The sequence below is a fragment of the Pleurodeles waltl genome, chromosome 6 (genome assembly GCF_031143425.1).
Source record: "Pleurodeles waltl isolate 20211129_DDA chromosome 6, aPleWal1.hap1.20221129, whole genome shotgun sequence".
In the NCBI taxonomy this organism is placed as follows: Eukaryota; Metazoa; Chordata; class Amphibia; order Caudata; family Salamandridae; genus Pleurodeles; species Pleurodeles waltl.
Genome location: NC_090445.1, coordinates 721,216,699 through 721,241,619, shown reverse-complemented (window position 1 = coordinate 721,241,619; position 24,921 = coordinate 721,216,699). Strand labels below are relative to the sequence as shown.

Below are 24,921 nucleotides of genomic sequence, written 5' to 3'. Positions count from 1 at the left end.
TCTGGAGCCAGCCCCACAATTTAAGGAGGGCTAGGAGGGCTCTCAAGGAACATCTGAAATCAGTTTACTGGTCTCATGTTGGGACCAACTATCTGTTATGTACTTCATATGGTAGGTTGACATCCCAATTTCTCAATTTCAAGTGGTACCCTCACTTTGAACCCTTTCTAGATTTAATTTCTGATCAACTAAGCAAACGTTTGTATCTTCGGTTTAGGTATGGATGCCTACCTCTGAAGTCTTTTATTAGCCTTTGGTGTTCTACTTCGCTAACCGATCAATGCCCAAGTTGCTACAGCCCTGCAGAAACTGTAGTGCACTTTATGTTTATTTGCCCTGTTTATGGGTTTGCTCAGCGGAAATGGCTCCGCCCCGTCTGCAGGAATATGGGGTTGAGAATGTGTAAAGATGCCCTAAGATTGATGATGAGAGATTGTTCCTCCTTTTTAACTTGTGCGGTCAGCAAGTTCCTTGCGTCCGCATGGTACATACTTGCACGCCTTTTAAAAAATCACAATGATTTGTTCTTAATTGAACATCTATCTTAATTTATTTTATTTAACTATTGTTTTATATAATAGTTTTAAGTCTAATGAGATTTTTATTTAATTAATAATGAGGAAGCTAAGATCAATGATTCTTCCTTATATATAGGAGGGAAGATACATGTGAGATCTACATCAATATTTTATTGTACAATTGTTAATTTTTTATTTTTTAATCTTTGATATTATATTTATTAAGCACAGATCGTGGTTTCATTGATGTAAGTTACTGCTTTGATGGTTAAATTAGACCGAATAAAGCTTGTGTGAACTGAACTCATAAAAACAGTTTACATCTTCATTAAGATATTGGTGTTGCTGTAGGTTATGATCAAAGCGGGGGGCCCATGTCCAGAAGGATCTGTCCCCAGAGGTAAATCAAGGACACAGGCCATTTACAGTTTGGATCTCGCAGACTCACCAACTTGCTGCCATGTTTGTGGATCTTCAGGTTTTGCTACTCGCCATTTATCATTTCCACATTTTCTTTCTATCTAACTTGTATTACTCTAGGAAAAGGCTAGTCTCACCTTACTGTTTAAGTTTTCCCACCACTATTGCTTTCTGCCTTGTACACAAGGTTACAGTAGAGAGCAGTCTGGCTCTTGAGTTAATTCCCCTCATGCTCGTACTACAGATAAAAGCAAGATATGGTTCACATCGGACAGAGAATAAATGTAGACAGGACATCATCCTCTGTTGATTGATTCATAACCTATAGTCGTTGCAGTGCCTGAGCTGGCCACTGCATATTCATAGCTGTATTTCAACAGACATTGAACTCTGATCCCTTTGGTAGTATTGTATAACGCTTACCAAGAGCCGTCAACCTCTCCAGGGCTGATGAATTGTTAATAGATCCTCGTTAATTAGCGGTTGAAGGTTTGTGGTTGCTGATGGGTGTGTGTGTGTAGCTTATTTATATACGTGCTCTCGCAGCATGGCTTACAACGAGAAAAATGTCTCCCGATGGACTTGTCTGAAATGTTCTACATGAGCATATAAGTGTCTTTGGTTGGGAAACAACAGTTTCTTTAAACTCTCTTAATCAGAGAGGCAACTTGAGCCACTGAAGAATATCTATTGAAAAAATGAGTTCTACTGAAAGAAATAGAGGTAACAGTGCCAGAGAGCTGTGGCACAGTTTTCGCTTCTAAATAGGCCTCCGGTTTTGCTAGTAGCACAGCTCAAAAATCGAGTGTGACTTCTGAGAAAAGGAAGAAGGTGCGGTGCATTGGCATCTGCCGCTTCTAGAACCAGGAAACTTAGGGTGAGTCCCAGCTATAGCGCATCACAAAGTGTTGGTGTTAAGTAGTAGAATCACTCGGTTTAAATACAGCAAAGTTTATTTGCTTAATTAAGCATCAAAAACAATACTCAGAACTGCCCACTTTATGTGCTGAAATAAAACAGTGCCGTACAGATATCAAATACCTTTATTTAAAAGCAAGATTCACAGTTTCTGTTATTATTTAACTTGCATATTTTACCTTTAATACACTCGGGCTCGACTTACTAATAATATCCATTGCTGAGATATACACTCAAGAAACTGCCGCACCTTCCAAATTTCACATGATAGTGATGTCCATCTAAGTGCACATGGAAATAAGGCCAGGCAGCGCCAGTCCTTGTTGCAGGCAACTACAACGTGTGGGGTGTTAAGGTGCTAATCACTAAATAAGCACTAGAAAGCTCCGCAACCTTTTTGGAAGCGTGCTCGCATAGAGGAGCCACACCCAGTGAAGTACCGATAAACACATTAACAGGCAGGAAGCTTGAAAGTGTGTGTGAGCCTGGAGCCATAAAGGAGTGACATCACAAAAAAAAACACATTACAAAGGTTAGAGCCTCAAAACATAATTGCAGTGGGAACCAACCAAAATGTAGAAGAAATGAAAAAATATGACCTGATAGAAAACGACATAAACAAATTCGATCCTACCAACAGTCGGTTAGCCAGTCACCCAGGAAGGGTTCAGGCAAAATAAAAAAAAACAGCACATTCACACCAAAAAATGGTGGCGGATAGGCAAAGACACTGCAAATGTAGAGGAGGATTCAACCTTGATTTAAAAAAAAAAGAAAAAAAAAGAAATACTGTCTCACATAAATATAGTTTACAAAATATTGCCCCAGTGGAAGTAGACTTTATATTAACTCCAATATAGCAGTATGTTAGTAGAAGCTATTTGGGACCACATATTTATGTCCGGCCATATTCTGATTGCAATACCTGGTACCATACCTGTTAACCTTTGTGCCGAGGCACTTGTAGAACTAAACTTTAACTGTAGTAATAGAAGAGTATACAGTTGCAATCAATTAAGAATATTCATAGAGGAGATGGAGGAAATTTGTGATTTATGAAAGTTGTAACTGTTAACCTCCTCTGAAGGTGGAGTGACAACAGAAGACAATGGCACATTACTTTCTGAAGCTTTTACCATGTCTTGTCCAATGACGGATCCATGCAGTGATGATGACATAATGTTGTTGCTGGAGAACTTCACAAAACCATCTTTGGAAATAAAAACTAGATTAATTGCAATAGCACCATTCTCTCAAGCTTAGAAAATAATTTGCCCGCAAAGATTACAATCAACTAAGTCAACAAGCTTATTGAATATCAGTCACATTTCTGTAGTTATTGAGGATGGCCTGGCATGTTTATCTGCCAACTTCAAAGCCATCTAAAATAAGATGACACCATTTAATATCCTGGTGAAAAAGTAAAGTACCACGACTCCTTCAAGACGGGTTTGAAGTGCAGTACTGTATATACATGCTCTTTGACTACCATCAAAAGTTAACCTTGCATTAAGAAGTCCACTGAGAACATGTCAGGAGCTATGTGAACAGCTGTTGTGCATTTATCGCATGACATTAAGGCAGCAATAAACAGCATGCCAGCAGACCTGAAGGAATCTCTTAGAGCACTGAGTGGCAAGATCGTCAGTTCTTGTACCAGGGTGCTCATCAAGGCAAGGTGTAACTTGGGCATCAATATCCAGAGCACACTCAAACATTGTTATGGTAAAGTGCTGCCAGTGCCCGGCGGGGAAAGTCGCATCATCGCTGGTAGTAAAACATGTTTTTATATTTGTCCCTTGAGTATAGAAGGCATGGGTAAAAGTTTTGAGATTTCGGGGAAGGTCAGAACACAGTCTTGGTGCACAGGTGGGCGTTGGGTCGAATTTTCTACCGCATGGCAGGCGCTGGGTCGATTCCTCTCTGGAAGTCAGGCTGTGTCCTTCTAGTTCGGCTGTGCGTCGTTCCGGTGGGACGTGCGTCAAATTTCCGGTTGCTACGCTGGCGTTGCGTCGATCTTCTCGTAAAGTCAGGCTGCTTCGTTCTGGATCTGCGTGTGGTGAAATGTTCACCACAGTGCTGGCTGTGCATCGTTTCTGGCAGGCTGTGCGTCGAATTTCAAAGCACAAGGAATCCTTCTTGAAGAGATGAAGTCTTTTTGGTCCTGAGACTTCAGGGAACAGGAGGCAAGCTCTATCCAAGCCCTTGGAGAGCACTTCTTCACCTCAGCCAGAGAGCAGCAAGTCAGCAGGGCAACAGCAAGGCAGCAGTCCTTCACAGAAAGCAGTCAGGTGAGTCCTTTGCGCAGCCAGGCAGTTTTTCTTGGCAGGATGCAGGTTCTGGTTACAAGTTTCTTCTCCAGGAAGTGTCTGAGTTGGAAGGGACAGAGGCCCTGTTTATATACGCAAATGTGCCTTTCAAGTGGGGGGGGACTTCAAAGAGTGGCTTAGAAGTGCACCAGGTCCCCTTTCAGTTCAGTCCTGTCTGCCAGGGTCCCAGTAGGGGGTGTGGCAGTCCTTTGTGTGAGGGTAGGCCCGCCACCTTCCTAGCCCAGGAAGACCCATTCAAAATGCAGATGTATGCAAGTGAGGATGAGTATCCTGTGTTTGGGGTGTGTCTGAGTGAATGCACAATGAGCTGTCAACTAAACTCAGCCAGGCGGGATTGTAAGGCACAGAGAGTTTTGAATGCAGAGAAATGCTCACTTTCTAAAAGTGGCATTTCTAAAATAGTAATATTAAATCGAACTTCACCAGTATTTTAAATCACCATTCTGGCCATACTAAATATTTCCTTCCTACTCCTTTCAGATCAGCAGCTACCACTCAAACAATGTATAAGGGCGGCACCAATGTTAGCCTATGACGGAAACAGGCCTCACAGCAGTGTAAAAACGAACTTAGGAGTTTTACACTACCAGGACATGTAAACTACACAGGTACATGTCCTGCCTTTTGCCTTTACAGCACCCGGCCCTATGGGTTACCTAGGGCATACCTTAGGGGTGTCTTATATGTAGAAAAAAGGGAGTTTTAGGCGTGGCGAGTACTTTTAAATGCCAAGTCGAATTGGCAGTGAAACTGCACACACAGGCATTGCAATGGCAGGCCAGAGACAAGGTTAAGGGGCCACTGAAGTGGGTGGCACAATGAGTGCTGCAGGCCCCCTAGTAGCATTTAATCTACAGGCCCTGGGCACATATAGTGCACTGTACTAGGGACTTATAAGTAAATTAAATAGTCCAATTGGGTGTGATTCAATGTTACCATGTTTAAAGGGAGAGAGCATATGCACTTTAGCACTGGTTAGCAGTGGTAAAGTGTGCAGAATCTGAAAACCAGCAAAAACAGTGTCTAAAAAGTGGAGGAAGGCAGGCAAAAAGTTAGGGGTGACCATCCTAAGGCTGTCAGGTCTAACAGTGTTTAATGCAAAACTAGACAGAAGGCAAGCAAAATATTGTGAGTCAATTGTTTCAATAGACCAAAGCTTCTGCTCAAAATCCGAATAAGGTATACAGTGGTAACATCCATACATTTTATATGCTCTTTTATACAGTTGTTTCGTAATACAAATCAATGAAAATGCGAACACATGGTTAAAGTGGCTACTTGACAAAACCTATTAATGGGCAGAGTCTTTGCACAAGAAAGAATGTGAGCAGTTTTTGAGGACTAGATACTCAAAATATAAACAAGGACTGGCTCCACGTCTTTTAGTAATTCACGCTTCTAAATGCCAATCCTCGAAAACGAGGCTATGCTTACTGCACAGAGCAGAAAATGTGCAAGTGTACAAGACTGAATAAAATGGCTTCAAGGATTCAGAAATTTCTAAACGTTTCCAGACACCCTAAGGCTAATGTGTACTTCGGGTTGCTAGAAAATTATATTGTGATTCAGTCATGAAACCTACCAGTACATATTAAGGCATATGTTCATAAGGTTCTGACGTTGAGGCACAGAAATGAATGATTCTGCTTTCTCAGGGTCTTTGAATTTTGTGTTTTATAATGGAAGCATTGTGCACATCTGTGGGATGCTCAAGAGATGCGGCTTATGTTTGGAAGGCACTTTGGTTCTTGTAGCTGTTTATGTAGATTAGTCAGCACAGTTTGGACACAATGCATGCCTGGAAGCAATGCCATTTAAGAGTACATTGTTGCTCCATCTTCATGACCTTGACCAAGGCTTCCACTGTGGCTTGAAAGTTATCCGTGAGGAAGGGCATGATCTACATGTGAAGCAGATTTCAAACCTGAATGTTTGGGTTATTTCTTTCCATGGAACTTAATGTATAGGTAAATTCATATTATATTTTTATAAATATGATTACTTTCACTGATACTTAGACTTTAAAATTATAATTTGTGAGTAAAACGATCATTTACCTCATTTATGTTAAAATAGGACACTGTGAGAGGAATTAGTCAATTTAAGTTCACATACTCCTAAAGTGGTGTATCTACTTGTCCAAGGGATTTGATGCTTAGAAATCTACTCGTCCTGTAAAAATCACTTGTTACTTTTGGTGTCATGCAGTAAAGCATTCTCATTACAGCAAAGCTCTTATAAAAGGCTTTCTGATTATGCCTGGACTCATATTATATCAAGGTTTGGAATCTAGTCAGGCTCTGATTTGCCACCTTTCCTCAAATCTCCAAACTGAGGCTGGAAGTAGGTGAAAAGGGATAGTTCCGGGGTTGTAATGTGCAGTAGGTCCATACACGTCCATAAACTAACTTGTTTATTTTTCCCCAACTCCTCTCCAGTATCTACCCACGATTGAGAAAGTTGGAAATGTAGTCCTGACACGGGTTGGAGTTAAACACTTTTGAGGGTGAGGAAAAAAGATGATGTAGGGAATTTGTAATCACTCAGAGTTTTCCATGTGCATATTATGTGTCTTGTTGCTTACGCAAATATGGAATTCACACGTTTGCTCAGATTATGGTTGGTTTCCAGGCCTACTTCTATAACTCTGGCAAATTTCTTAAAGTTGTAAATGTGCACCAATTGACGGACGTAAACCTATGGGTGCATTTTTGCGAATTTCTTTAAAACTGGGCCTCTAAATTGTTTTCATGTTGCTCATTTTCCACCATTATTATTATTTTGAATGTTGACACACATCAAACATTTTTTACTAGATGATACTTCAGAAAAATTGTATCTGAACTTGAACATTTTTTTCTTTTAAAAAATGTGGTTTTTTTCAAGTTGTATTTTGAACATGCTTTAGTTTGGAGGCAAACAATCAATAATCTTGCTTTCATGCTTCTGCATGTATTTGCATATTATCAGGGACCATTCTTTAACATATGTTGCCCAAATTGTTATATTTTGTCAGCATGTACGTTTTCAACTGGAACCATTGATTATAAAGCAGGCTGAGCTCAAAGCATTTAGTAAAAGCATCTAATAGTAAAGGTATTGCATTGATGAATCTTATGCTTACGTTTGAGCAACTTATTAATATAGGTACAAATCTTACTTCGATGGCAGACAATCATCTTTCACAGACCCATATTCTGGTACTGTAAACTGGCAGCTAAAAGTTACATGAAAACATGTTGCGCTTGACTCCAACCCAAAGGCCCCGGACGTCTGTCAATAGGAATTGTACACCTCTGTCATATTAGAATTTCTAAATATTACAGCATAGATTTAATTTGGACTGGGTGCCAAGTTTATTGAGCTGGCTCCTCTGAAGTTATAGCTTCCTCTAACATGCTGGTTGGAGAAATGCAACGCTTTTCAAAGAAATAAGAAACATCAGCACAGTTTTTGCTTTCCTCGCGTGCACGTGGTACATGTGCAGTTAAGGAGGAATCTGCAGAACCTGACGTGAGATAATCCATTTACTGTCCAAGAAACATTTTTGGCTTATGAAAAAAGCAAAAGTAGAAAATGTTGAATAAATACAAGTAAAATATAACATGCAAACTAAACAATGGGGTTTAATGTTAAACACTGTGCAGTCCTTTATTAATAGACTGTTTTGGAAACTAGTCACGATTGCTATATTTGAGGGCCAAAATGCCAAATGTCCCACAACTAGCAGAGCTGCCTGGACTCAATACCTGTCCTCCGTACATACTAATATTAATATATCTGTCCAGCAGTTGCTTTCTTCAGGGTATTTGGAGCTGGAAAGTAACATCACATCAGATTCTGTGATCAAATGTATTTCAAAACTAAGCCCTCAAACGCAGAAGAATTGGATGAACTGTCAGAATATCTTTAAGACGACTGTGCCTGGTTGGCCCAGGTGTTATCTCCATTGTACAGTCTTTGATTAAGGAGTATTTTATGTCATACATCTGGAAGAGTGCTGTAGCTGTTTTAAAAAATATGCAGCTCACAAAATCCTTATGATTATTAGTTTCTTTCAGTGTTACGTCCACCAATGGAATTGTTCATTAAAATAATCCTGACCGAATTACAGACAAGGATATAAAGTAGCAAAATGTTTCTTATCATTCAAGTTCAGACCAGAAGGACCTGTAGTTTACACTGTGGTTTTGTGTTATTTCTGCTAGCCATTCTCTAAGTTAGAATCAAAGGTTATTATATTGAGCAAACATAGACTTTACAGAAACTTATGATTTTATTCACCTATATCTGTGCTATGGGCCAAACTATGACATTCAGAACCACTGGCCCTTGGATATTTGAGCAAATTTACAGCTAAACACAAGGATATGTGCATTATCCATTAGATGCCAATGTACTGAACATACCATGCCTCACTGAAGTCAAAAGGGAATGCGTATTGGCACATGCACTTTTTAAGATATATATAATTATCTGCTATTTAAATGCATTATATTTCCATTCATAAACCTTCCTGCCAGTCATATGTCCACTGAATGTCAGTGCATTGTTTTATGATATCATCTTACTGTTGGATAGAACACATGTTGGACTCCAGCACATGGAATATATGCTATCTATTTATGTTTACAACACTGCATAAAATACAAAAGTAAGATCATGGTATTTGGGTAGTCTTCCTTTCGGGAACACTGGTATTTGGAGGGCTGACCCTGGAGGAAGTTAACACCAATAAGTATATAGTTATCCTCTTTGTCAACACTCTAAAATGGTTAGGTGTAACTTATACTTAGCCCGGTTTCATGTAAATGCTCTGCTATATTTTAATCAGGTACATGGAGGCTATTCTATTTAGCCTCGAATTATGGTTTACCATGCAAAGATAAGCTATGTACTAACCTGCAGGCCCCAGTATGGAAACCTCTTTGAAGAATTCAATTGATTGATTGGAGGGCCCGTTCTAAGAAGCTATTAGGGCTTCGAATTAACGCTCCACTAGAAATGATGCATTTAGAAATTGGCTTTAGGTCAAGCTTTGTGGAATCGTTGATTTTACCTGCAGTGGTTGACTACAAATAGTTGAGCAAAACCTAATTTTATCTGTTACCTTGTTGTAAATAACTATATTCAGCTAACAGTGGTAACACTTATGAATATCTTTCATTCTTTCAAAGGTTGTTATACACTCTACACCCAAAGACCTCTTTCTTCGACATTAGTACCAAGAAAACAATTTTAATATGTTAATTATAACCATTTTGCAACAAATGCATATATGTATATAAAGGGCAATATCTGGTCTTTGTCCTGTAATCCAATTAATTAAAGATATTAAGTATACTTTACAGGGCAACACAGCTAGCAACACTAAGGAGTTAAAATGTTATCTTAAAATTTGTACGTTGATGAGAATTTGATTTAAGCATCTAACAGTGTTGGGAGCAGAGGATGTTTAGCAATGATTGACTTGCTCTCAACGTAAGTGCAGATTGCAGTGTGACTCTAGAAGATTTGCTAATAGATTTTAAAGTAATAATGAATTTTAGAAACTCGATTGTTTCTGGTAAATCTGTTCAAATACAAAGCTGCTGACTCTAACTATGCTAATATTTTAAATTCAAATATTAAAACTGTATTTATTTGTTCGAATTTTATAATATTGTAATCAAATAATTAGAGAGTAAAGAACTCATAAATTAGAAATGATTTGTATGTTTACATTTTTTATAAACGGATACATTTAAAGTGTAATAATAATTCATGCTTATGCAGTAACTACTGTTGCCAGGTGTTGGAATTTTAATTTGTGTGGCAAATAAAGCACTTCTGCAGTTTTCTCCTGCTACTGTTTAGGGGAAAAGTACGAAGACATCCAGATTATCCTCCCTTCCTTCATCCCTCCCTTCCTCATTTTTTTCATGCAAAATACAGACTAAGCAGTAATAATTGCGCTTATAAACTCTAAGCACCTCAGTGTCAGATTTCTCAGGAGCAGTCATTATTGTATGTGACACAGGGGCAGTTGTAATAGAAGACCCTAAAGTTAATTTCTCATTTTTCACATCTTTGTATTGGTTTTTGTTATACTACAGAACAAACATTAAGTTGGAATATAGGTACGATCTAGTATAGTTTTGTTACATTTTCAATTACATGGCAGCACATAGCTTGCGTTATCGTTATCATCAAGTTCAATTACTCGCTTAGAGAACGGAGCAACCAATATAGCACACTTTGGACAACTAAGAATAATATTATGCAGTCTGATGTGCTGAATACCAAATTCCTGAGTGAGGCATCCAGGCAGTTATGTAGGGTTGTGTTTTAGACCATGCAATGCGTCTGTCTTTTATTGTGATAACGGCTGGTGAAGGGGCAACATTAGTCAAGTTAAAGGTGATTTCTTATGTAAATGTACGTAACAGTGTGTATACAATACCTTTGTACGTTTACAAGTACAGCATATATTTAAGAATCAATATTCATGGGCATTGTATCTGTGATTAAAACATAGGCATTTGTCATGAAAGCTTGCATGAGCAACAGACAAGCTTTCATTATGCAGACTTCTTTTATTTCCTAAATACTTATCTTCATTTGTTAATAGCCTGTATTGTTTGGGGGGACTTTTATTGGCAGGACTTGATAAAGGTCTCTATTGAGAAAAAAAGATCTTCTCAGATGTGAAATGCTTTGTTTGATTGCAAGTGTGTATATCAGTGGCTTTGTAGTAATTTGTTTTCATCTAAAAGTGTATGCATTTGTTTACATTTTCCAGCTACTGATCTGCTTCTAGCATGGAATCCAATTTGCCTTGGTCTAGTAGAGGGATTGCTTGGGAAAGTTCAGCTGCACTCAGGTAAGACGTCATTGTTTGCCTTACTCTATATGTTCTAATATATTTTTCATTACACAAAGACAATTATGGATAACACCATAATAGAAAATTATCACAACAGACCCAGACATGTTTATGGAATTAATATTACCTGGTTTTCCACAGCAATCTTGTTACATTTAATTAGTCAAGAGCATTCTTCAATAACCTCTTCTGAAACTTGCTGCAATAAATTACTCTTGGAAAAAAATAAGGTTTTCCTTATGTTTACTGAAACCAGAGTTTACGTATAACTCTTACTCTAATTCATGTCCTAAGTGTACTCCTCTTTTTGTTGCGGTCACACTTCAACTCAGTTGAATTGTAGCCTTCACTAGAACTTTAACCTAATTCTAGCCACTATGCTTGGCCGATCCTCAGCTGAAGACTAATCCTACCTTAACCTAGAACCTTACCATTTATTTTAGCATAACTGCAACTGAAATGCCTCTTTGTGTTCTAACAACTTATCTGAGCTTTTCTTTAGAATGACGTTTCATTGTAGGTAATTCTCTATAAGGGTTTTCTGTGTTCTAGGTCTGTTGTTCTAACCTAATACCATCATAAATTGAAACATTGGAATCCAGTGAAAGGTTGGAATGATAAAGCTACTGGTCATATAGTTCTCTTTTAAACGTTTGGACATGCAATGTAGCTGTTGTTATACAGTTGAAAAAACATCCATGTTTGTCTATGTTTAGTCCTTAATCTTCCCAGTCTGGCTTTATGTCTTCCAAACTGGAAATACAATTTTCTCAATTCAGATGCATCATACTGGAAGATCTCTCTCTGTAAACTAAGTCCACCACACAGTGCTGCAAAGCCACTCACGGTTTCCAGGGAACAGATGTACACAAATAATGAAATTAATAAATAACAAACAATAAAATTACTTTGATGTAAGTGCTTGCCAAACCTCTTATGAGATTATCGTTTGTGCATACCTTCTCATTGGATGATGACCCCTCATTCACCTAATGTGGCATACTTCATCTTTGAGTACCCCTCCTAGCAGTACGAAGTGTCCAAGGAGACTACTGCCCTTTACTGGTCAAGGGTACCAATGGGAGACAATGTTTAGTTATTTTATGTTAATATGCATTTTATCGTTTGTGACTGAAATGAAATTTTGTGAGTGGGCTGAAAATGGTTCTTTGTAGTTTTCTCTTTACCACGAGATTAAAACCGAGCTGGTCAAGCAGTGAATCCTGTTTGTCTTTCTTGACATGTTGCAATGGTGGTGAACTATAAACAAACTCAGGGCGATCTTGGGGTACCAGTACCCTAAACTTGTAATATCAAGCTACCTTACAATGATATCAACATTAGCAACATCATTGTAGGTGACAAAAGGGACCACTGACAAAAGGAACCATTGCTTCACCACAAGGAGTTTCCTAAATGACTGTAGCTCCTGCTTTTTTGTGGTGTTAGTGTCTCAGGACAGAGGTCCTGGATCTCAAAAATCCTTTGGACGTTAAGTTTGTTTTCACCATAGTAGTCTTGTTTGATATTCTGCTCTCAATGTTAGTTCTTGGAACTTAACTAGGATTACCCTGGGTCCTCCATTTTACTTCAAACTCAAAGCAATGTGGAAGTCCCTGTGCAACTTTCAGTGTTCGTTGTACTGCAGGCTTGCGTGCCGAATGATTAACTCTGTTATTTTCTGAAACAAGGAATAGCACCCTAAAATGAGCTGTCCTACTTGGGTATTTCATTTGCCGGCCATTAATTTCCATATGCATAATCAGTCACTTTGCATGCTGGTGGAACTCATTCTAGTGACAATGGATAACATTGATTTCTTGCACCTGCATTCCTTTCCATTACTAAGGTCGTGGCTGCTTCCTCATCGAGCCTTGTCTATGTTTTCAGTACACTCCAGCCTATCCCCCCAGTTGAGAGTGCTAGCCTTTTTATAAAGTTTGCAGTAAAGCCCTTGGGCCATTCTCAACCTTATATCCGGTCTTCACTGATGCTTCTCTTCTAAGGCCAGCAGCTGCCCAGCAATATAAAGAAATCTTCCTAGTCTCCCTCCCTTTTAAGCTTTTATACTTATCAACATAGTTTTCTCCTTAGTGTTGCTTTTCACCTTGGTGTCTCTGAATCCATGCATCTCTCCAGTTCTATCCATATGCATTTCTGTATTCCTTGCAATGTCATTTCCATCTTCCAGTTACCAGGGCAACCCCTTTGGTGAATGCCTATGCCTGTAACACCCCCACTGATAGCTTCAATGCAGCCTTTCACAGAGAAGGGTTCCTGCACTACATGGTCTTCCAAACTTGATCTGGCCTCTTTTTGTTCCTGATGAAGCAGATATGCACAGGAACATAGGCACACCATTACCACAACAGGACCCAGAATATTAAAGATGCATGGGTCCTCTCAATGTGAAGAAAACCTATGGTCTGCAAATGCATCATCCACTACCCTTCAGCATCACAAGAGCATCTGCGACTGGTAAAGAGGATCTTTTTTTCATGTGCATTCAAGATCCGTTCCACGGAAATGGGAGAAGGATACTTTTCCCACTATTGCTTGCAAGGAGAAAGGAAGTAGGGTTTTATCCCATCTCAGATATTTACTATGTACACCTTTTCTTCACCCTGTAGAAGTTCAAAATAACAACTTTAGGTTTGGCATTGTGAGCTGTTCAGAACAACCACTGGATGATATCTGTAGGCCTTTTGGATGTCAGCTCTTAAGTAGCTCCTCAGTGAGCAAAGGAAATACTTCTAGGTGACAATGAGAAACCAACACTACCAGTATAGGACATTTCTGCTATTAATACACCCTCTCTGGTTTTTACCAAGATTTTAGGACCAATGATTGTTTTCCTTAAATAGCAGAGAGTACAATGCTACCTAAACAATTGTCTTATTTGAGCTCCTGAAAAAGAGAGTATGCCATCCGCTTTGACCCCAAGCATTAATATCCACCATAGACATGGGTTCTCAATAAAATAACCCCTGTTGACTTTTGTCACCTGAAAAAAGATTCACTTCAATCCATTCTTGATTCCAGCCTAGTAAAGGCCTTCTTCCTCCAGGGAGGGTAGCAGCCATCAACCATGTAGAGGGGGAACTTCTTGACCAACAAGACCATAAGAGCTGAAAAGTTCCAGACATTTCTGTGACTCTTTGTCCTGCACATGGCTGTTATCCTCTACTAAGTTCCACATGCATCTTTTGCGAATCAGCGTGCCTTCATGAAAGCCATCCATCTCTCTTTGGTTCAGACTTTTGAGTTGTGTGGATAGAAAAACATTTCAGAAACACATAGAGGCCTTTTAGGTTTGGTACAGTCATGTGTAAAATGGCATCCGTGACGTCATCTGCGGAGGGTTTGATGTCCCTTCTGGCACTCCAGTCGACACCTTATGGTTACCAGTTACTCTTCAAAGTATTGGAGGGGGACACATTGTAGAAAACAGTGCATCACTGCCTTGTGGGAGAAACCAGATAAATCCCTTCTCATAATTCTTCTTATCTTTAAAAGCCTTCTTGCCGTTTTCGGGAGGGTGATGAGTAAGAAAGACAGCAACACATTTTTCTTCTATAGTAGGGAACAAGGGGACAAACACTCATAAAACTGTGCCAGTGGGGCGGTATCTCTAAGGGAGAGGGAACTGCTTCAGTAGTCATCTGTTGCAGAAACTGACAAAACCAGAGCAAACAGCCTTAGTTGTAGTTATGAGTTGAAGAATATACATTAAGTTCTTGACCAGTTTGAGGCATCTATAACACTTTTTTTCCAATTCTGCTCATTTTTTATTTTTTTTGGAAAGACAGTGCCTGGATCCAAAGAAACATGTCTCTGGTTTTCTCCATACCTCTGTGATTCTGATAGTCTTTCAGGTGATCAGGGAGTTACACGATTCTGGTGGCTCCAGTCTGGCATTGTCGGATTTGGTACTCCATTTCCCTCCTGCTTGTTCTCCATTCCCCCCCTGCTTCCTGGACCCCTGTTGGTCTTTCTGTGCCTCCACTCCACACCAATGGAGAGATAGTGGAAGTAGCCGTGGGTGGGCACAAATGAGGTGAGTACTTACTCATTGCATGGTAGAGCTTGCTGTAATGCCAGGAGCCAGGAGATACACTTTCTGTCTTCTTCATGCTTTATCGGCAGAGAGGTTTCCTCTACCTCCACATCTCTGACTGGTGACAATGTGGTCAACTGAGGCAGTTACAAAGATACATAGCCCCACACAGTAGACCATGATCTTCAACCATGCTCCTGCCTGCCACAGAAATTAGTGAAGGGGCTGAAGGAGGCGGTTGTTGGGGCTCTGGTATTGCCTGCTGTGTATGGAATTGCAAATCTCTTCCCACCCCTGAGCCTGTTTGTCAAGCATGTGTCTTATCCTGCTGCTTCCTATCCATGATGGTTGACCACGGTCTCCCTCTCTACCCAGCTGTTGTCACATTTGTCACTGAAACTGCCCCATCCTCAGCCTCTATCCTTTTATGCATCCAAACCCTGAAGGCGTTCAGAGCATATTCCTTTCTTTCCTGTCACTTCTGGTACTTGACCCCACACACCTGTCGGTGTCTCATTTAGCATGTTTTTTGCCTGGGCCCTAAATCAGGGCTTTGACCCATTTTGTGTAATGCTGCTCAGTGCAGGGAGGTGCAGAAACAGGCTCTGGAACATAACTGTTGAGGTTGCCTCACAGTACTGAGAATCATGAATATGGATCAGAAAAATATTTGACGGGCCTGGTACTGGGTGCAGCCTTTGTCCAAAAAACGTCTTCACTGTGAATTATTTCCCATAATGCACAGGGCTGAGTTAATTTGCAGGATATTTAGCTTCCCTGACACATAAATATAAGCATTGGCAAAGCCAATAGTTCTCGCCTATACAAGCACAATTGGCTTTGGCAATGTGTTTTGCTATGTTGTACACCAGTGTGTCTGCTGTTGAGCATAGCTAAAAGTTATGGCGTGGAGTGTCAGACTGGAGTGCAGGAGTAGAGTGTCATAGGGTGGATTTGTTGGAATGCTGTAAAGTGGAATAGAAAGAGTAGAGTGTCATAGAGTTAAGTAGAGTTCAGTGGCAGACAATGCTGTAGGGTGAAAAAGAATGGAGTGGGTTGGAGTGGAGTGGATTGGATTGGGGTTGAGTGGGGTGGATTGAGTGGGGTTGATTGGATTGGAGTGGGATGGATTGAAATGGAATGAGGTGGATGGGATGGGGTGGATTAGATTGGATTGGGGTGGGTGGTTTTGATTTAGCGTGATATGGGTGGGGTGGATTGGATTGGTTTGGGGTTGGTAGTTTTGATTGGAGTGATATGGGTGGGGTAGATTGAATTTGAGTGGAATGGATTATATTGGATTAGGATGAAGTGGATTAGATTCACCGGTTTGAAGTGGAGTGTATTGGCCTGGAATGGGGTGGATAGGATTGGAATGGTGTGGGTGTATTGAAGTCTGTTGTGCTGGATGGATTGGATTGGATTGTATTGGGGCAGGCTGGATGGATTGGAGTGGGATGGACCGGATTGGGATAGAGTGGGTGGACTTGAGTAGAGTGCAGTGGATTGAAGTGAGTGGGTAGATTGGAATGTGGTGGAGTGGATTGAAAAGAGGTGAGGTGTGTTCGGTGGGAGGGAAGGTTTGTATTGGAGTCGGATAGGCTGAACTGAGATGGGGTGGGTGGATTGGATTGGGGTGTGGCAGATTGGATTGAGGTGGAGTAGATTGGAGTGGGGTGGATTGGAGTGTGGTAAACTGGCTGTATTGGATTGGAGTGTGGTGGACTAAATTGGGATAGGGTGTAGTAGATTAGAGTGGAGTGGGTGGACTGGATTGAAAACTGAGGTGGATTGGGATGGGGTGGAGTGGGGTGGATTGGTCTAGAGTGGGGTGTTTCAGACTGGAGTAATGTGGATTGAACAGAAGTGAGGTGGATTGGAAGAGGGTGGGTTTGAATGGAGTCGGATGGAATGGTCTGGAATGAAGTGGGTTGGATTGATGTAGGGTGGGTTGGATTGGAATGGGGTGGGATGGATTGGATTGGAGTGGGATGGACTGATTGGAATGGGTTGGGATGGACTGGACTAGACTGGATTGGAATAGGGTGGGATGGATTGGATTGGATTGGACTGGAGTGGGGTGGATTAGACTCAAGTAGGGCGTATTCGACTAGAGTGGATTGGATTGTAGTGGGGTGAATTGGATTGTGTTGAGGGTATTGGATTAGAGTTGGGTAGATTGGATTTGGCTGGATTCGGGGTGGATTAGATTTGAGTGGGGTGGACTGAATTGTAGTGGGGTCAGATTGTGGTGGATTGGAGGGGGGTGAATATAGATTGAATGGATCGGATTGGATTGGGGTGAGATGGATTGGATTGGAGCGGGACATATTGCTTTGGATTGGAGTGGGTTGTTTGGGATTGGAGTGAGGCACAGTGGAGTGGTGTAGGTTGGGGTGGGGGCAGGTTGTTTTGAATTAAATTGGGGCAGTTTGAAATGGATTGGATTGGGGCAGGTTGTTTTGGATTGCAGTGCGGCAGATTGTTTTTGATTGGACTGGCACAGATTGGAGTTAGGCATATTGTTTTGGGTTGGAGTGGGACAGATTGCTATGGATTGGTGTGGACAGACTTGATCAGATTGTTTTGGATTGAAGTGGGGCAGATTGGAGTGGGCAGATTATATTAGGGTGGATTGGATGGGAGTGGGGTGGATTGGATTGGAGTGGGGTGAATTGGGATGGAGTGGGGTGGATTGGATTGGGGCAAGGTGGATTAATTGGAATGGGGCGTACTGTTTTGGATCAGACTGGGGTAGATTTGGGACAGATAGTTTTCGAGTGGAGTGGGGCAGACTGGAGTGGTGTTGATTCAAGTGGAACAGACTGTTTTGGATTGGTGAGGGCAGATTGGAGTAGGGCATATTTTTTGGATTAAGGTAGGGCAGATTGGAATGAGATAGACTGGAGTGGGGCCGATTGCTTTAAATTGCAATGAGGCAGATTGTTTTGGTTTGGAGTGCAATGGTGCAGAGTTTTTGGGATTGGGGCAGTGTTAGAAATTGGGTTTTTGGTTGGCAGTCAGGTTACCCTCTGTCCAAGCAAGAACCCTCACTCTAGTCAGGGTAAGTCGCACACAATCCAAGATTATCCTGTGCCCACCCTCTGGTAGCTTGGCACGAGCAGTCAGGCTTAACTTAGAAGGCAATGTGTAAAGTATTTGTGCAATAAATCATACAATAACACAGTATAGCACCACAAAAATACACCACACAGTGTTTAGAAAAATATATAATATTTATCAGGATAATTGTAGGTCAAAACGAATAAAGATGCAATGTGAAATTGTAGAGATATCACTGAAAAGTGATATAAAGTGTCAAGCCTTTAAAAAGCAAACAAAGTCTCTTTCAAGCACAAAGTACCTGGTTTCTGGTGGAAAATCTCCGCAAAGGGCCGCAGAAGAAGAGATACGTGGAAAAATGGTGTGTGCGTCGATTTCTCCCCTGCACACATGGACTTGTGTCGTTATTTTTCACGCGGGTAAGTCGAGCGTCGTTTTCCGGCGTGCGGACAGGCTCTTTCTGTGCGTGGATTCTCCTTCTTGTTTTCCGGCTGCGCGTCGTTCCGCGGGGCTGTGCGTCAAAGTTTCGCTCTCATGGCAGGCGTCGCGTCGATTTACCCTCTGGAAGTCTGGCGGCGCTGTCCTTGCGAGGCTGTGCGTCGAGGTTCCGGTCGCCCTGAAGGCGTCGCGTCGATCAGTGTCGGTGTGCAACATTTTTCTCACCGCGGAGCAGGCTGTGCGTCGAAATTTTCGGCGCACAAAGAGTCCAAATGAAAAAGAGATGCCTTTTTGGTCCTGAGACTTCAAGGGAACAGGAGGCAAGCTCTATCCAAGCCCTTGGAGAGCACTTTTACAGCCAGACAAGAGTTCAGCAAGGCAGCAGGGCAACAGCAAGGCAGCAGTCCTTGGTAGAAAGCAGTCAGGTGAGTCCTTTAGGCAGCCAGTCAGTTCTTCTTGGCAGGATGCAGGTTCTGGTTCAGGTTTCTTCTCCAGCAAGTGTCTGATGAGGTAGGGCAGAGGCCCTGTTTTATACCCAAATGTGCCTTTGAAGTGGGGGAGACTTCAAAGAGTGGCTAAGAAGTGCACCAGGTCCCCTTTCAGTTCAATCCTGTCTGCCAGGGTCCCACTAGGGGGTGTGGCGGTCCTTTGTGTGAGAGCAGGCCCTCCACCCTCCCATCCCAGGAAGACCCATTCAAAATGCAGATGTATGCAAGTGAGGCTGAGTACCCTGTGTTTGGGGTGTGTCTGAGTGAATGCACAAGGAGCTGTCAACCAAGCCCAGCCAGACGTGGATTGTAAGGCACAGAAAGATTTAAGTGCAAAGAAATGCTCACTTTCTAAAAGTGGCATTTCTAGAATAGTAATATTAAATCCAACTTCACCAGTCAGCAGGATTTGGTATTACCATTCTGGCCATACTAAATATGACCTTCCTACTCCTTTCTGATCAGCAGCTACCACTTCAATACTGTATGAGGGCAGCCCCAATGTTAGCCTATGAAGGGAGCAGCCCTCAGAGTAGTGCAAAAACGAATTTAGGAGTTTTACACTACCAGGACATGTAAACTACACAGGTATATGTCCTGCCTTTCCTCCACACAGCACCCTGCTCTAGGGGTTACCTAGGGCACACATTAGAGGTGACTTATATGTGGAGAAAGGGGAGGTTTAGGCTTGGCAAGTACTTTTAAATGCCAATGCAATGGCAGGCCTGAGACAAGGAAAAGGGGCTACTTAAGTGGGTGGCACAACCAGTGCTGCAGGCCCACTAGTAGCATTTAATCTACAGGCCCTAGGCACATATAGTGCACATTACTAGGGACTTAAAAGTAAATTAAATAGTCCAATCAGGTATGATCCAAGGTTACCATGTTTAAAGGGAGAGAGCATATGCACTTTAGCACTGGTTAGCAGTGGTAAAGTGTGCAGAGTCTAAAAGCCAGCAAAAACAGTGTCCAAAAAGTGGAGGGAGGCAGGCAAAAGGTTAGGGGGGACCACCCTAAGGCTGTCAGGTCTAACAGGCAGATTGAAGTGGGACAGATTGTTTTGGATTGGAGTGGGGCAGATTGGAGAGGGGCAGATAGTTTTCGAATGGAGTGGAGCAGACTGGAGTTGGGTGGAGTCAAGTGGAACAGATTGTTTTGTATTGGTGCGGGGAAGATTGGAGTAGGGCAGATTTTTTTGAACTAAAGTGGGGAAGATTGGAGTGAGGTAGACTGGAGTGGGGCAGATTGGTTTGGATTGCAGTGGGGCAGATTGGTTTGGACTGCAGTGAGGCAGATTGTTTTGCAGTGGTGCAGAGTTTTTGGGATTGGGGCAGATTGGCGTGGGGCAGATTGGAGTGGGGCAGATTATTTTGTACTGGAGTGGGGCAGATTTGAGTGGGGTAGATTGTTTTGAGTGGGAGTGGGGCATATTGTCTTGGATTGGAGCAGATTGTTTTGGATTGGAGTGGAGCAGATTGTTTTGAACTGAAGGGGGGCAGATTGCTTTGGAGTGGGGCAGATTGCTTTGGAGTGGGGCAGATTAGATTGGAGTGGGTTGGGAGGATTGGAGTGGGTGGGTTGGATTGGTGTGGAGTGGACTTGTGTGGGGCAAAATGGGATGGATTGGGGTGGCTTGGTGTGGGGTGGATTGGGGTGCACTGCACGATTATGTGTTAAAGCATCATTTCCTAAATTATGCATAATAAAGAAACAACATTGCACTGCAATATTTCGAACAAGATAATCTCGGTATTTTGAGAAGAACGCCATGTGCAAAAAAAAGAAAAACATGAGTGGAAAGTGAGAAAAGAAGACTTGGCAAAATAAAAGTAAGTTAGCTATGAAAATAAAACTTTGCAATTTTGTTTGTCCTGCTGCACACGTTTTTGCCAGTCACAAAGCTATTTGCAGTGCACTAGCAGTTAAAAAAAACAAAATAGTACCTCGATCACGTTGGGAACTGTGGACTGGCACTGATAACGTTGAATCAATCAGTGCTTGGTCCCTGGGCATTTTTGCCTACTCGATCATGTAGAATTTCCTGATGTGAATTCTGCTCTTCAAATCTCCACATTTTGGAAAGTACTGCTTTGGTTAAACTTTCTTTTGCTGGATTGAGAGTGGAGACAGGTAATAGCCTTGTTTGTTTCAGACAGTGGGAGTGGCCTATGAGTGTGTGTATGTGTGTTTGTTTAAATGTTTCTGTGTGTATGCATATTTGTGCATTTATGTGTGTGTTGTGTCCCTCCCCGAAAGGCATTGTCTCTTCTTGAAAGTCATTCCTCGTGTCAAGGACACCAAATTTATCTGTTGTCCCCACTATAAAGGGTTAACTTCTGGCACAAAGATGTTTATGTCAGACATAATGATGGCACTGGCATAATATTTATAAATCTTCACATATGATGAAATAATAATGCCTGTGGCTAACATTTTGTGGGGTTGTTAGCATTATGGTGGGATGCAGTGGCACAGTTGTGACCCTGTCATAATGATTGGCATCCTTGGCAGAATGTAAGTATTTCTGTCATTGTGGGGAGTAGCCCTGGCATGTGATGGTAAAACATTAGCCGGTGGGGCATAATCCACATTGAAAAGTGCATGTTTCATAGAAAAACATGTATTTTGAGGAATTGACATGTTTGTAAATAAAATGAGTGAACATCCAAATGATATATATTTAAGCTGCTCTTTGAATGATAGTTCAGTGATAGTTCATACATAGTTGATGAGATGTATCGCTTTTGGGCCAGTGGGCACATGGTGTTGTGGCTGTTATTTCATTAGTTGTGTGTAGGCATTTTATTATGATAAATCTGAAAGCTTTTCCTAACCTTATTAGTAGCCCCATCTTATGTGTTGACGTGGTTGGCGTTCTACTACAGTATTCAATTTTTAATTTAATTGTGTCAAAATACTGTATCTAGAATATAGAGTACTACAATATCATGAAAGTAAGACTATGTAAGTAAGAATAGTTTTCTTTAGATTCTCAACTCCACATCTATTTATGTTGAAGGAACACACATCTTGTATGTAGGTATGAATTATAGAATAGCAAATCTATGCTTACCTATGTGTGTGTGTGTATATATGTATATATATATATATATATATATATATATATATATATATATATACTTTCATAATATTGTATGTCAGTTTATTCTAGATATGATATTTTGACATCACTTAATATTGTGAAATATATCTGGGTGGTCGCTACTAATAATTCTGCAAGTTGTGGTTACTATTGTGATCGTATCCAATGTGGTCTCCACTAAAACAATAGTCAAAATCCCTAGTAACTCTGGACTATTTTCATTGATCAGAAGCATTGGTACACAACTTGAATGAGCCTTCAGCAGAATACCTCAATCTCTGAATGTTGTCCGTCATAGGGATGGGCAGAGGATACTTCATGCTCAAATACTGGGAATGTTCTGGAAAGAAATTAGTATGTCACCACTTGAGGTGGTGAGGTCTTTGATAGCGCTGTATTGGAAACAGAGACACCCCGAATATCTGATAGTGGTTTGATAAATGATACTGGTTGATGGAAAACAAACATTGGCTCACCATCTAGCACATACTGAAAGATGATTTACAAAACGCTTGAAAATCCCTGATCATGCTTGTGGCCAGAATAGAAATCCTTTGCTGCACATCTCCAAGGCTGAGGACACCACATGTTTTCGACTGAATCTCAGGAGTTGACAACCCAGATTATTTTAAATCAATTATATAAGGGGACAGTAAATGTAGGCGCTTACCCTGATTAACTTAAGTAATCATCTGCAATTAATACTGGGGACAGGAGATAAAAAGGATGGTAAGGAGATTGTTAGTGAGACTATAATGTTTTAAAATTACTCAACTGCAAGAACACATAATAAAAATGTGTTCACTAGAAAGAGAAAAGCAATCCTTCCTTTAGAAGTGTGTGGAAAATTAATCAGCTTATATCAGGGATAGACGGCAAGAGCCAAGTCAGAGACAGCTTTGTGAAACTTGACACCGCAATGAAAAGAATATACTGGAAAAATCAACAAATAAACCTTCAATGCCAAGTTTGTGCTTAGCAAGCAATTGAGCATTGATCGTGGCTCACAAACGTTGATGCAAACCAGTTTGATCTGAAGTGCCAGAAAAGGGAAGCACAGAATGCAGGCTAAAGAAGGAGCGAGACAACAGACTAACAAGGCAGACGGATCCAAACTTCTGCCTTGCTCAGAGAGCATCAAGTATATAGTTGTCATGCAAATTATATAACACACAACACATAAAAATGTTAAATTATCTCAAAATTTAGAGAAGTGTATATCTTCAACATGCAGAAACGTTTCACCTTGGTTCATCAAATTATAATACTGCATTGAGAGGCAGTGATTAAAAGTCTTAGGGGGTCATTATGACCCTGGCGGTAAAAAACGCCTACCGCTGCGGCAGCAGCAGCCAAAAGACCGTTGCCGCGGCTACCAGCTGTCCGCCGGATTATGACCACAACTTGATTTCTGCCAGAAGGATGGCGGAAATCCAGCTGTGGCCATGCCGGCGGTAAGGTGGCGCTGCTGCCAGCAGCATCGCCATGTCAGTAGACCACAGCAAGCCGTATTATGACCAATAATACGGCCTGGCGGTGTTCTGCTGGCGGAGGACCCCCTGAATATAGGTAAGTCGGGTGCTCCAACAGTTGAGGGGGGCGGGGTGGGTGTTGGGTGTGTGTGTGTATGTCTGTGCGTGCGTGAAAACGAGTGTGTGTTGCGTGTTTTATGTGTGTGCATGTTTGGGGGTGTGAGTGCGTGTATGCATGTAAGTATGTGTGGATGAGGGTGTGAATTGATGTATGCATGCGTGGATGAATGTGGGAATGGGTATTTGTGTGTGAAGGGAGGGGCGTGGATGAAGGGGGGGTCTGGAGAGGAAGGGATTCCCTGTCAATGATAGTGCCTACTGCCATGGTTTTCGTGGCAGTAAGGATGCCACAAAACCATGGCGGTAGGTGGGGTCATAATCCCACAGACAGGCAAGTGACGGCTGCCGTGCTGGAGAGTGAAGTCTCCAACCTGACGGTCATTACCGCTGTGGCGGTCGGTGTGGTACATTGGCGGTTTGGCTTAAGCCAAACCGCCAATGTCATAATAGGGAGCCAGCCTGTTGGCAGTACTTTCCTCCATATTAACGCCGACCGCCAGGGTCATAATGACCCCCTTAGTTTTAAACCATAGTTTTTAACCATGAACATAGAAGCTTCCCTGCCCTCACCCTGACTATTATGGCATTATGTAATGCCAGTAGTGAAATAAGAGTTAAGTGAGTATCGCCTAGATCCTTATTATAGCTGGAGCTACATTAAAGTCTATTGAATCAAACACAAGAGGTTTTTGGAATGAGCATATACTGAACTCAAGTATTTAAAGGTGTGCCCATGTGATAGCAAAGAAAAAGGTGAAATAAAATATTTGCCTAGCGTCACACAATGTGGGCAAGTTGGGAAGCTGGGCTTGATTTCAGGTTTTCTGGTTTTACATTGTGCGATTCACCCACTGGGTGGATTTTTCTTTCTCTCCCATTTTTAACATCAAAGTTTATGGTTTGTTTTCATTCTTCGAGCATAAGGGTAAAGCGTGGGTGGCAGACAAAAGCCACATAAAAGCACGGCTAGTTTTTTGCTCGAGGGTCCAAGAGGACGTCAGGCTGAGCCAGAGCCATGAATCTGACTGGAACATAGCTTGAAGTATCAATGGCGCCCCGACCTGCAGTAGACTTTCAGCATGGGAGGTGCTCATTACATGGAGGTGTTATGGCAGAGGTAAGCGGGATC

General features: G+C 41.6%; 1 protein-coding gene across 2 annotated transcripts in view; it reads left to right on the top strand.

The window, feature by feature from the left end:
• Nucleotides 1-24,921, top strand: part of INPP5F (inositol polyphosphate-5-phosphatase F) — an 855,919-nt gene that overhangs the window by 230,702 nt on the left and 600,296 nt on the right. For both annotated transcript variants that reach the window (XM_069239234.1, XM_069239233.1), the window contains exon 3: nt 10,968-11,048. In XM_069239234.1, the coding sequence (XP_069095335.1) occupies nt 10,968-11,048 (81 nt within the window). The remainder of the gene's footprint in view (nt 1-10,967; nt 11,049-24,921) is intronic.